Consider the following 14,062-nt stretch of genomic DNA (forward strand, 5'->3'; position numbering starts at 1 on the left):
GTAGTACAGGGCACAGGTGGCTAGCAGCGCCAATGTCAAAGACACAAACATTATACATTATATTTTTATTTTACCAGGATGCAGTGACACAAATATTTGGGAAGGTTTAGCCTTCCTTAGCCTACAGCACCCGCCGCCCCCGTTTGTTTATCTCCTTTCTTGCACGAGCAACACATGTTGAAAAGGAGAGGAGAATTTTTGTTGGAGGAAATGTTCCAGTCGTGCTAATTACTTACAGACACATGAAGAATTTCAGGCATCGCCGCAAATCTCCATAAACCTGTCTCACCTTGTAAACGTGTCTTGTTAACTACTGTCATATAGATATATTTATTGCGGTGATTGTAAATAACAGTTACGACACACAGCTATATATATTGTGAGTTTGCCTTAATAAAAAAAGGTTTATTATCCTCCTGACTTTGAACAAACTCTGATGATTAATGTTCGAATGTGAGGCTGGAGAAGTGGAATATACTGCTTTGTTTTCTGCCAAATAGACGCCACTAAAATCACAAACATCCATCCATCCATCTTCTCCCGCTTATCCGTGGGCGGGTCTCGGGGGTAGCAGTTCCAGCAGAGAGCCCTACATTTTCCTTTCCCCACATCAACCAGCTCTGCCTGGGGGATCCCAAGGCGCTCCCAGGCCAGCGAAGAGATATAATCCCTCCGCCTGGTCCTAGGTCTACCCCTTGGTCTCTTCCCAGCTGGACGTGCCTGGAACACCTCCCTAGGGAGGCGCCCAGGTGGCATCCTAACTAGGTGCCCGAACCACCTCAACTGGCTCCTTTCGACGCGAAGGAGGAGCGGCTCAACTCCGAGTCCCTCCCTGATGACCGAACTTCTCACCTTATCCCTAAGGGAGACACCAGCCACCCGGCGGAGGAAACCCATCTCGGCCGCTTGTATCCGCGATCTCGTTCTCTTGGTCATGACCCATCCTTCATGACCATAGATGAGGGTAGGGACGAACATGGCCCGGTAGACAGAGAGCAGACAGCTCCCTTTTCCTCACAACGGTGCGGTAAAGCGACTGCAGTACCGCTCCCGCTGCTCCGATTCTCCGGCCCATCTCACGCTCCATTGTTCCCTCACTCGAGAACAAGACCCCGAGATACTTGAACTCCCTCACTTGGGGTAAGGACTCATTCCCTACTTGGAGTGGACAGTCCATCGGTTTCCTGCTGAGAACCATGGCCTCAGATTTGGAGGTGCTGATCCTCATCCTCATCACTTCTAATATCAATGTCCCTCTAAAATGTCATCAGTTAATTGTTTTATTCTATTAGACATGTGTGTCGAATTATCATATTAAGGGAAATGTAATCTTATCAAAAATGTGTTTTCTGAGGTCAGAGTGACCTGGATTAACAAAATTGAAATCCTTCATACAGTAGAAATGCACACAATTCATGTCCTGAGATTTTACAGTTACACAATGTGAGGGATGTTAGTTATTACAGAGTTTTATTATTTTATCAATTTGTGGGAAATTGTCCTGGTTAGCGAGTAAATTCCTGAGTTATGACAAAACACATGTTTTGTAAGGACAAAGACTTTGACTTTAAAGGTCCCATGTCATGCTTTTCTGGTTCTGACCCGTCCCCTTGTGTGTTATGAAGGTTTTTATGTAAACGGTCTGCAGTCACAAACCCTCAAAGTGCACCCTGTAGCGAGTACAACTCTAACACAGAAAATACCTGTCTGTGCTGCCCCAGAACACCTCGTTGGAGATTTATCTTTTTCCATTGCTTTCTTCCTGGGTGTGGTCAGGTGACGTGCCCATACCCACATGGACCCACCCGTGTAGCTCCTCACACACTCTCTCTGCGGCGAAACTGTGAGGGGGGGGGTGCTAGTGGAGCCTCGCAGCGGCAAAACTGTGGCACTCTTACGGAGCGTCCACACTACAGCTCCAAAAATAGCTTGGAGCTGGGCGTGTCTGGAGCTTGGGGATTTTATTCAAGCAACACGGCCAACAACCAATCACATGAATCTCCCGCCCCCGACATACAAAGCAAAAACCCCCGGGGATTTTATGCGAGCAATATATATATATATATATAAACTCCCCAAACAGGCGAAAACCTACCAGTTTCCCCCACTGTCTCTGCCACCTCCCTCCATGCCTGGTTCCTCCGGTTTGTATCCCGGGAGGTGAAGAGGGTCTGGTCATACAAAACCGGGTGATTCGCTACGGCGATAGTTAGTTTCTCCTCCGACTTTTTTTGAAAATATAGAAATGAACGGCGGGATATCTCTCCCAGCTTAGACGCGGTTTGATTGGCTGGCGCTTCAGCTGTCAGATTTTGGGAAACGGGATTTGATTGGCTGGCGCTGGCTACTCCGGCGTCCAGGCGACCAGAAGTTGAACAATGTTCAACTTCTGGTCGCCTGGGTCGCCTGAGACGCCTCGCTCGGCTACCCACAATTCAGTTCGGCGAAAAAGCGCGGCTACGTGACGTCACCCCATTGAAAGTGAATGGGCAGCTTGGAGCTGCTTGGAGCTTTCGACGCTCTCGACGCTGTAGTGTAGACGGGCCGTCACACTGTAGGTGCGCCGTGTTTGGGGGTGCGGGTGCTAGTGGAGCCTCGCAGATGGGGGTGCTGCAGCCCCCTCAGCACCCCCCCCCCCTTCCCGCGTCCATTCGCGATGTCTCGCTGTTTCGCAGACCCCACGCAGCAAGCAGGAAGTAAATCCAGCTCACACCACTCCAGCAGCGAGCCGCGCAACGTCCCGCCAACACGGCACCCAGACCCTCTGCAGCATTCTCATCCGTTTGTCATTAATGATGTCATTTCCTGGTTGCTAACAAACGCCATTGTAACACATAATCACTGATGTTCCGCTGTAACGGTGGTGGACTCATCAGATCAGAGTGGGCGAGCTGACCAATCAGAGCACAGTGGGCTCATAGGGAGGGGGCAGGAGCTCCAACAAGGCGTGTAGGACAGAGAGTGAATACACACACTACACAGAGATGCTGTGAGAAACCAATGTGAGTTTGGAAATGTGCACGATATAAATCTATTTTAGTAGACCTCAACAATGGAATTATGTTCAGTATCAATGGCCATGACATGGGCCCTTTAAAACATACAATTGGAATCATTTTTATTTATGTAGAGAGGACATTTTTCCCAAATCTGAAGAAACTCCCACAATGTATTTCGTGAGATTTGGCAGTTCACATGAATGGGATGTGTTCAACCCCAAAAATGCTTGAGTACACAGGACGTTTGTGTGAAATGTTAAGGAATTCACCTTAAGGCCCTCCTCAGATATTGCATTTTGCTTCCAAAAAGGATAACATTGAAAACTTCAGCCAAGCTGCAGTTTAAGTTCAGTGAGTTCTCGTAATATGGCCAGAAAGCGTGTCTTACACAGAGACCGTGACCACACATTTCTAATCATTCATCTGGTGGATGACTCAAATCTGAAGCAATTCCAAAATTGCTTTGATAGGATGGGATGGATGTTGAATTACGATTACTTTGACCCTTGAACCCCAGAATCTAATCAGTTCATACTCGAGTCTATTCAACGTTTGTGCCAAATTTCAAGAAATTCCCTCGAGTGGTTACTGGGATATCTTATTCTCCTCCTAAAGCAATAGATAGATACATTCAAGAGTCACGATTATATTTGGAATCCCTACCGAACAATGGTACGTTAATGTCTAAACAAAATGTCATTGTTTCATCCTATAGCACATTTGTGTGAATTGTCATAATTAACAACCGATTGTTTAAGTTATCCCCAAATACGTGTTTTGTGAGGACAAAGCCACCACGATCAGCAAGCTCTAATCTTCATCCAGTTGACCCAAATCTGAAGCATGTAAATTAACAAAGAATTTGATCCCCAAAATCTAATCGGTTTATACTTCAGTCTACTGGAGATTTGTGCCAAATGTTAAGAAATTCCCTCGAGTCTTCCCTTGGATATCGCATTTCCCCTCTGGAAAGAGAGAGAAGTTCATGGGTCAGGATTAACATTTGAAACCCAGTTGTACGCCTCGTCGGACCAAAACGTCATCACTTAAATGTTTTTTCCGAGAGACATTTGGGGTAAATTGTCCTAGTAAGCAAGTTAATTTGTGATTTATGGCCCAATACGTCTTTTGTCAGGACAGAGTGACCTTTACCAAAAAATTCTAACAATTCTTCCAGTAGACGTTTTACCCAAATCTTAAGAATTCCCACAATGCATGTCCTGAGACTTTTGCGTTTACACGAATGGGATGGAGGCCACATCTAATCAGTTCATGCTCGAGTGCACTGGAAGATTGTGCCAAATTATAAGAAAGAAAAAAACGGGTTCCAGACGTATTAGATAGAAAAGTTCATGCCTCAGCCAACAAGTCGAGTTACAGTTTACCTTAAACACCTTGAGTTTTATCCTACAAGACATTTCTGCACACTGTCAGAATGGACAGGCGAATGATTAGGTAATAGCCAACGCCGTGTTTTCTGAGGACACATCTACCTTGACATTTGAACACAACATTGTTATCAGCTCATTCTTGAGACAAATTGAGCGTTCGTGCCAAATTTGATAGAAATTCCCTCGAGGCATTCCTGAGCTATCGCGTTCATGAGAACGGCACGGATGGATAATCATACATAAAAAAACAACTGACATGTTGTCATTATAAGTCAACAGCATCCCATTTTAGCTTGACATATCAAAAAATGGTGTACCTTTTCTTTGGCTCCGGCGAGCTGACTGAAATTGCTGGTTGCTTCTTCCCGGGCCAACTTCAACTCCTGCCTCAGTTCTTCATTTCTCCCCAACAGCTGCTGGATTTGGGACTCAGACTGCCCAATCATGTTGCTGCCATCTATAACCTGAGATATGAGGGGCGAGCACAGTCAAAACAAACCAGAGATGGCAAAAGTACACACATCCTTTACTCAAGTAGAAGTACAGACACTCGTGTTCAAAAATACTCTGGTAAAAGTAGAAGTACTGACTGAACTTCTTTACTCAAGTCAAAGTAAAGAGGCTTTGAAGTGTACTTCAGTAAAAAGTACCCATAACAAGCAGCTGCTTTAAAGAGTACCTGACCTCCCTTTATTTTAATAGAACAATAATGTCATTGTTAGCTAATGAATGTTTCCATGCTGAACAACGGCAACATGACAACGTTTCCATTGGTCCCTCTTCTTTAGAGAAGACCAGGAAGTGATGGATACACGGATCGTGTTCAAATCAATAGGCACGCAATGACTCTAAAGAATAATGATCACACCACCAGACACACATTCAGACTAAAGGAACCAGCTGTTTGGGAAATGAGAGAAGTAGAAAGTACAGGTATTTGAGTTCAACATGAGAGAAGTAGAAAGTACAGGTATTTGAGTTCAACATGAGAGAAGTAGAAAGTACAGGTATTTGAGTTCAACATGAGAGAAGTAGAAAGTACAGGTATTTGTGTTCAACATGTAAGAAGTAGAAAGTACAGGTATTTGGGTTCAATATGTGAGAAGTAGAAAGTACAGGTATTTGAGTTCAACATGTAAGAAGTAGAAAGCACAGGTATTTATTAATTTGTCTATTTTATTTTTTGTAACCTCTATGATTGCTGTTCTATTTGCCACTTCTGTTTTAACCCTCCTATTGTCTTCGTTTCCCCCCTTATTTTGGTGTTCGCGGTCAAATTTGACCGGTCCTGTTTTAACTGCTATTACATGAGGCGCATTCACACTGCGGTACTTTTCCCACAAAGGTTCATGCGAACTTAGTTCATGATCGCGTTCACACCAAAAAGAGCCGGTACTAAAAGTAGTTCATGCAAACCTTTTCACCCCCTCGAAAGTCCCTGCTCGAGAGCAGGGACTTTCGAGCGGCTCTTTTTTGAGAAAAGAGCTATATTCCTGATTGGCTGGGCGGATTGCAAACCACGCCCCGTAAAACTCCCAAAAAGTTTTGTGAAGCCGCCATTTTATTATCCTCGCATTAGCATTACTAGCATTAGCATTAGCCCAGCGCAGAAACGCAGAGAGACTAACTTATGGCAACACAAAATAAAACATGTGAGCGGTGGAGATGAGGAGGTGTCGGCGTTCTGGCGATTTACTCGGAAGGCTTCAGTAGAAGCTGCTGGGACTCCCAGCAGCTTCGACTGAAGCCTTCCCCAACTCCGGGGACTTCCGGCCGGGGACTTTGGGGCGGCAGTATACGCCGTGAAGTGGTTTGCGGCCTGCCAGTAAACCCAAAGCAGAAGAAGAAGAAGTGATGTCAGCGGCTTCATTTGCCTAATCCTCCCCCAGGGACTTATTCTGGTGTGAACGCGATCTGTACTTAGTTCATGAGAACTAAAGAGTTCTCATGAACTAAGTTCGCATGAACCTTTGTGGGAAAAGTACTGCAGTGTGAACGCGGCTATTAACATAAAAAACATTAATCATCACCAAAGTTCATTTAACACCCTTTCAAACTGTACATATTGTATAATCAGTCTACTGGCATACATGAAACACTGCAGTGAATATACAAAGAACAGACACTGAACATGTATTGGTGTGCCAGGTGTGATCCATGTGGGGGGAGGGGCACATTAGACTGCCTAGCAGTGTGTATGCTTAGTATTTACGAGGAACAAAGAGGAGAGAGAATGTCACTATTGTCATCAGCCTGGACATCTTATTGGTAATTGCATGATCCTTAAGCGGAAGGAGCAGCCACCAAATCTAGGCCGAAAGGCATCGGCTTAATTAACACTAACTCCCTCAGTATTTCCACACCTGACAATGATGAGGAAATAGACCCCTGTTTCAGGCCTTTTGTGTTCGAGGGGTTGATATCATTAACAGGTGAGTCAGACGATCAGAGACCCGTCCGCATCCTACGAGACACTGGAGGTGCACAGTCAGTGATTGTGGCCTCGGCTCTGCCATTCTCAGACCAGTCAGCGTGTGGGTATGGATCAATATTATGTGGCATAGTGGCGATTTCCATTTCCCCTGCTGAGACCGCTGCGCCAGCGCAACCTGCCAGCCCAGCGCAACCTGCCAGCCCAGCGCAACCTGCCAGCCCAGCCGTTGACGGTTCCACGCTGCGCAGAGGGCGGATCCCACGCTTGCGAAGTGTTTCGAGCAGGTGGTGAGTAATGACAAAGCAAGGGGTGAGAAGGTGGCTTATGTGTTGGATAAGGAGATATTAGTGCGCCAATGGTCCCTCACTGCTACTGCTGAAGCTGACTGGAGTGCAGTGCATCAAGTAGTCGTGCCGGTGCCATACCGTCAACATGTGCTATCTGTAGCGCATGAAAGTCAATGGTCAAATCATTCTAAAGCATTTCTTTTGGCCAGGTTTAAAGAAAGATGTCTCTAGCTTCTGCCGCTGCTGTCATGTGTGCCAGATTGTCGGTAAGCCTAATCAAAAAATTCCGCAGGCTCCGTTACATCCCATACCGGCTATAGGTGAGCCCTTTGACCGGGTGTTGATAGACTGTGTTGGCCCGTTACCACGTACAAAAACCGGTCAACAGTATTTACTCACGATTATGTGTACAGCTCGTTTCCCTGAAGCTATTCCACTGCGTAGCATTACTTCCGCTGCTGTAGTTAAGGCCTTGACGAAGTTCTTTTCTACATTTGGAATTCCGCGAATAATGAGTGACCAAGGGACCAACTTTAAATCGAAGTTGTTCAAGCAGGTTCTCCAAACACTGCTGGTTAAACATGTGATATCCAGTGCGTATCATCCCGAGTCGCAGGGGGCGTTAGAACGGTGGCATCAGACTTTAAAAAGCATGCTGCGAAAGTACTGTATGGAAACAGAGAAGAATTGGGATGAGGGAATTCCTTTCGTTTTGTTCGCAGCCCGTGAAGCTGTTCAGGAGTCATTAGGATTCAGTCCCGCGGAGCTCGTTTTCGGCCATACTCAAAATCTTACATGATGAGTTTCTTTCGGCTGATATACCTTCAGATAAAAACGTATTAGATTACGTTAGTCAGTTCCGTGAGCGAGCAAATTCACTCGCTAGAGAGTCGCTCTCCGCTTCACAAGCGGTCATGAAGCGAAATTATGACCGTGCCGCTGTCCCTAGGCACTTTTAAATAGGTGACAAGGTTCTCGCACTATTACCTATCCCCGGCTCTGCGCTCTCAGCAAAATTCCTCGGCCCGTACGAAATCCGTGATTGTCTCAGTGACACGGATTATGTAATTTGTACTCTAGAGAGACGGCGTAAAACGCGCGTTTGCCATGTGAACATGTTGAAGCGTTATTATTCACGCACCACCACTGATAGTACGCCGATCGGCTCAGGTAATCAAAGAGTAGCTGCTTCCGCCTTAATAGTTATTAATAGTCGGTTGTGCAACTCGGAGATGGTAAAGACATTGCCCACTGTGTTAGGTCATCTGCAGGAGGCCCAGCAGCATGACATAACCCAGTTGGTGGATCGTTTCCCGAGCCTTTTCCATGATGTCCCGACACAAACTAATGTGATGACGCATGACATCGATGTAAAGGGCGCGAGGCCGATTAAACAACATCCGTACCGTGCCAATCCGACCCAGCGCGAGCTTATGAAACAGTAGGCGGAATACCTTGTATCTAATGGCTTAGCGACACAGAGCTCTAGCCCATGGTGTTCGCCGTGTCTGGTAGAGGCGAAATCTGATGGTTCTCCGCGCTTTACTACGGACTACCGTAAGGTGAACGCTGTTACGGTGACAGATTGCTACCCATTGCCGAGAATGGAGGATTGCATCGATAATTTAGGTTCCGCGAAGTATGTCAGTAAATTGGACCTACTTAAAGGTTGCTGGCAGGTACCTTTAACGGACCGTGCCTCAAAAATCTCCGCTTTCGCCATGCCTGACTGTTTTCTGCAGTACACAGTCATGGCGTTTGGGATGTGTAACGCTCCCGCTACATTTCAAAGATTGGTGAATACTGTCCTCTCCGGAATAAGCAATTGTAACGCGTACTTGGATGATCTCATTGTGTACACGCCCACCTGGGAAATGCACCTGAAGATCCTGGGGCAGGTATTCACCCCGGCTCGCACAGGCGTGTCTTACTTTGAATCTGGCCAAATGTGAGTTTGGTAAAGCTTGGTAAAGAGTTTGGTAAAGCAGGTTGGGCAAGGCCAAGTCCGACCAGTGGAAGCTAAGGTTGCTGCGGTGGCTGAATGTGCGGTTCCCGTCACCAGGAGTGATCTCCGCTGTTTCCTCGGCATGGCAGGCTACTACCACAGTTTCTGCCGCAACTTTTCCACTGTAGCCCAACCCCTCACTAGGTTGATAAGTCCCAAGGTGGATTATGTTTGGACCCCCGAGTGCCAGCATGCCTTTGAGTGTGTAAAGACACTCTTAATTCACGCTCCTGTGCTCGCTGCTCCCGATCTTGCTAAACCCTTCAAACTCGAGGTGGATGCTAGTGCAGTGGGGGCCGGTGCTGTTTTACTGCAGGAGGATGCGGATGGAGTTGATCATCCTGTCTGCTATTTCTCCCGTAAATTCAACAAGCACCAGGTCCGCTACTCTCCTATCGAAAAGGAGACCCTTGCTTTGTTGTTAGCTCTCCAGCACTTCGAGGTTTATGTCGGGTCCAGTTGCAGTGTTTACCGATCATAACCCCATTGTCTTTTTGTCCCGCATGTACAACCACAATCAGCGTCTCATGCGGTGGGCTCTGATCGTCCAGGACTACAACCTGCACATCTGCCACAAGAAAGAAAATGTGTTCGCAGATGCGTTGTGCAGGCTGGAGTGATGTGTTCCGTGGTTATGGTGTGTTATGGTTCACAAAAACCCTGTGGGGTTTGTGTTTTGGGGGGGGGGGGTGTGTTACAGCCGCTGCTACCTTGTGCCTTTAACGTTGTGCATATGTAAATGAGCTGTGCAGTTCCCCTGCTGTCATTGGCCGTCCCGACCTCGCAACATCCGCGGTGATTGGACGGACGTCACCCAATCCCCGCCCGCTTCTGCCACGTCATCCGGGGTACTACTCTGTGTTTAGTGTAGGGTGTGTGTGTGTGTGTGTGTGTGTGTGTGTGTGTGTGTGTGTGTGTGTGTGTGTGTATTGCGTAGATCCAGGTTGCTTAGCTCCTGTAGACCCGCATTTAAAGAGTAGTGACATTGTGAAACAGCTTAGACCCAGGTTAGCTTAGCGCCTGTAGATCAGCATTTGTGTATATGGCTTAGACCCCGGTGATTAGCACCGGTTGATCAGCCACAGCTGTGTTCCCACACAATGTCCTTTTATTTAGTGTTTTGTTCCACTTTAGAAGTGAGGTACGTTCTTTCTTTTGTAGCATACTGTGCAACTCTCTTTTGGAGTCCTTTGTTGTTAAACCGTAACAGTTTGGTCCGTTGTTGGTCCAGGCTGTTCGTGTGGATATTATTGTGTTCAAAGTTTTGGTTACAAATAAACCAAAGGTAACAATTACCAATTCCAAACTGACCGTGCCGTGTCCCTTTGTACCCCTAGCCAAGAGGGAGTGTAACAGTGTGTGTGTGTGTGTGTGTGTGTGTGTGTGTGTGTGTGTGTGTGTGTGTGTGTGTGTGTGCCAGGTGTGATTCACATGAGGGGATTGGGCACATAAGGGGGGGAACACATCTAGAGTATGTGTGTGTGCGTGTGCGTGTGTGTGTGTGTGTGTGTTGTATCTGATCCGGATGGTTACTAATTCCTTTTCTTTATGGCGGTCAGTTTTGGCCGGGAACACCATGGGTGTTACAAAGTTGACTAAATCATCCAAAATGCAATGAAAGTGTGATCAGTAATTTAATATGTTCAAAAGTCTGCTGTGAAGGATGTCATGAAGCCTGAATGCAATCGAATGTAAAACAAAAAAGTTATGATTGATGAAAGTAGTAAATCGGTCAGATTTGACCCGAAGACAACAGGCGGGTTAAGAGGGATGATGCTGCAAATAAATTCTTGATCTCACTTCCAGATCTCCTGGTTCGACAAACCTATATTCTTAATGTAGTTATGAAGATAGTAGGAACAAAACCACGAGGATTAAGCTAGTCATGGCAAGATATATGTCTTTGACTTTAGATTAATCCGGTTAATTTATTTATTTGGTTTGTTATTTTACCTTTTCTTGATTACCTCTTTCATGTATTTGTTTGTTTATTTATTTGTTGTTTTTATGTTTTGTTAATTATAAAATAAATAAATATATATATGTTAATCATTTAGTTTTTGGGAGAAGGGGTGGGATTAAATATGTGTAAACTACTTCCCACCCCTTTTCAGATGTGTAATTAAGTAGATAATTTTTTATATATAATTTTTAAGTCAGTAAGATTTTTGTTTATCAATTTCACCTTAAAGGTAGTGTGGAGAAAGCAGCTCGAGTGCGCTAGAATCTGAAAGTACGCAACCGAAAATAATCTGCCCCTTCCTTCAGACTTCCTCACAGAGCCCCTCCTCCAACACACACGAACGCGCACATGACCAATGAGGGCATGCGATAAGTGTGTGCCCAGATGGAAGGCTGACAGGCAGGTAGGCCATCCAGTTACTTTAGCCGGGCCGGCTCAGATGATTGGTCGTGCTTTTTACAGCGCCACGGCTTCCACAGATGAATTTTGTTTATGTATTTATTGTCAAAGCATTTAATGTATTCATTGCTATCGGGACGTTAAGAGCATTCCATGGAATATAACAACAAGTGTTTCGAAAGTGAATTACCTACCCCACCTTTAAGTTTATATAGTATAATAATTCTCATGTTTCATTTCATTATTATTATTGTTTTACACATTCAAAATAAATCAAATCAAAAATAATCAAACAGATGGTAGACGCTCACCTTGGCTAACCTCTCCAGACGGGAGATGTCGATGGCAGCTTCAGATGGAGCCGTCTCTCGGCTATTCCTCATTGCTCTGAGGACGTCTCTCAGCGCAGCCTCCAGGTCTCCTTTCTCTTTTGACAGCTCATCCACTATGGGTTTAAACACTGCTTTGAGTTGTTATGCTCCCCACTAATGGAACACACTTCCAGAAAACCTGAGGTCTTCACCAACGATGAGTTCTTTCAAGTCGAGGCTAAAAAAAAATATGTTTTCAGCTGCTTACCCAGAAGTCTTTTAACTTGTTTAAGCACCTACTGTATTTACAATGTTGTTTTTAAACTATCTCTTTTATGCATGTTTTTTATGAATCTGTTATTCCATTGTGTTTATTTATTGTGTTCCCTTCTGTTGTCTTCTTCTTACTGTTAATGATGATGTAAAGCACTTTGAATTGTCTGAAAATGTGCTATATAAATAAACGTACCTTACAGAACCATATCTGTGACACTGATGCATTTCATTACACTAAAAGGTATCGGGTTGTGAAAAATAGCTTAACTATCCCTGCAGGACATTATTCTCTTCTACTAAGGGTTGTCAGATAACTTTTAATTTTTTTGTGACCAACTTTTTTTTTTTTTTTTTTGCCCTCACAAAAGGGACTTATACAGATACAAATTATATAGACGATACAAAAAGAAAAAGAAAAAAGAAAGAAAGAAAATATATATATATATATATATATATATAGGGAATCCCTTTCCCATGCCACCCCCTCTTCCCACCCATCTTGCCATTTCACAGAAAATCCGACCTGATGTTTTTTAGCAATTGTCTGAGTTCATCTATATATTATATATATATTATAGCATAACAATTTATAGCATAACAATGTATCCACATAAAATACATTCATTTTTTTTTTTTCACATAACATTTCATCTGTTTAAGCTGCATTAACTCCTAATAAACTACAATTGCACCAAGGTGTGCGTATATGTACAATCATCATTTACATGAATGATATTACCCGATCAGCAGCTCTTTGAATAGCCTCTAATGTTTCCCCCTTAGCCTTATTAGCAGAAGCGATTGACAGCTCTGAAATTAGTAGGTCATGGAAGGATGATATCCATTGCTTAATAAATAAAGTATGTGGGGGTTTCCATCGTATTACTATTATTTTTCTGGCTGCTGTTAGACCAGCGAAAAGCACCCTTTTCTGATGTTTCTGTAGATCAAGAGAAGAATCTTCATTCAACAATACAATATCTGGGAGACAGGGTATGTGAACTCCAATAATCTCAGGTACAATGTCAATAACCTGTTTCCAGAACGTTCTTACTGCAGTACATTCATAAACCATGTGTACATATGTGCCAATAGTCTTTTGGTTACAGAGAAGGCATATGGGGCTTGGAATCATCCTTAATTGACAGCATTTTCTGGTTGACAGGTAATATCTGTGTATCACTTTATACTGTATCAATTGGTGATTGTAGTTACGCGATGTTAAGGAGATATTATTCCATATTCTCTTCCAATCAATAGTCTGCGTATCATTTTTTAGATCTGCGTTCCATACTGCAGAGATGCCAATATATCCGGTTAATTTATCTTGCAGTTTTTTATATATATATGAAGTAGTGCCGCTCACACTGTCTGGACTTAATATGACCTTGACCAATTGATGTGTTGGCAGAGGTTGATTCCAAGGAACTCCATGTGTGCGCATGGCAGTACGTAGTTGTAAATAGAGAAAGAAGGAAGAGCCAGGCACATTATACGTATCTTTCAATTCTTGGAAGGACATCAAGCCGTTGTCGTTGGTTATGTCAGAAAGGTAATGTATTCCTCGGGTTTGCCATTGTGGGAATTGGATTGCTTTTTTCCCAATACGTAGCAACAGGTTATGAAAGATGGGTATGTTACTATGCCAACCTACAGACCAATTGCACCATTTCTCCACATGTTTCCACACTTTAGCAGTGTGTATGCTGAGATTCGTTAGACTGCCTAGCCGTGTGTTCAGTAGGGTTCTGTGCGAGCACACTGAGTAGCAGTGTGTCGTAGTACTCCGTGTTTAGTGTAGGGTTTGTGTGTGTGTATTGTGTAGATCCAGGTTGCTTAGCTCCTGTAGACCCGCATTTAAAGAGTAGTGACATTGTGAAACAGCTTAGACCCAGGTTAGCTTAGCGCCTGTAGATCAGCATTTGTGTATATGGCTTAGACCCCGGTGATTAGCACCGGTTGATCAGCCACAGCTGTGTTCCCACACAATGTCCTTT

At 44.4% G+C, this 14,062-nt stretch overlaps 1 protein-coding gene across 1 annotated transcript in view; it reads right to left on the minus strand.

Annotated features, from left to right (window-relative positions):
• The window catches only part of cep290 (centrosomal protein 290), a 144,060-nt gene that overhangs the window by 91,230 nt on the left and 38,768 nt on the right, over positions 1-14,062 (minus strand). The window contains exons 18-19 of the mRNA XM_034085975.1: positions 11,790-11,923; positions 4,708-4,854 (exon numbers count right to left, since the gene is read on the minus strand). Coding sequence (XP_033941866.1) covers positions 4,708-4,854; positions 11,790-11,923 — 281 coding nt within the window. The remainder of the gene's footprint in view (positions 1-4,707; positions 4,855-11,789; positions 11,924-14,062) is intronic.

This window comes from Pseudochaenichthys georgianus, chromosome 6 (genome assembly GCF_902827115.2).
Source record: "Pseudochaenichthys georgianus chromosome 6, fPseGeo1.2, whole genome shotgun sequence".
Classification (NCBI taxonomy): Eukaryota; Metazoa; Chordata; class Actinopteri; order Perciformes; family Channichthyidae; genus Pseudochaenichthys; species Pseudochaenichthys georgianus.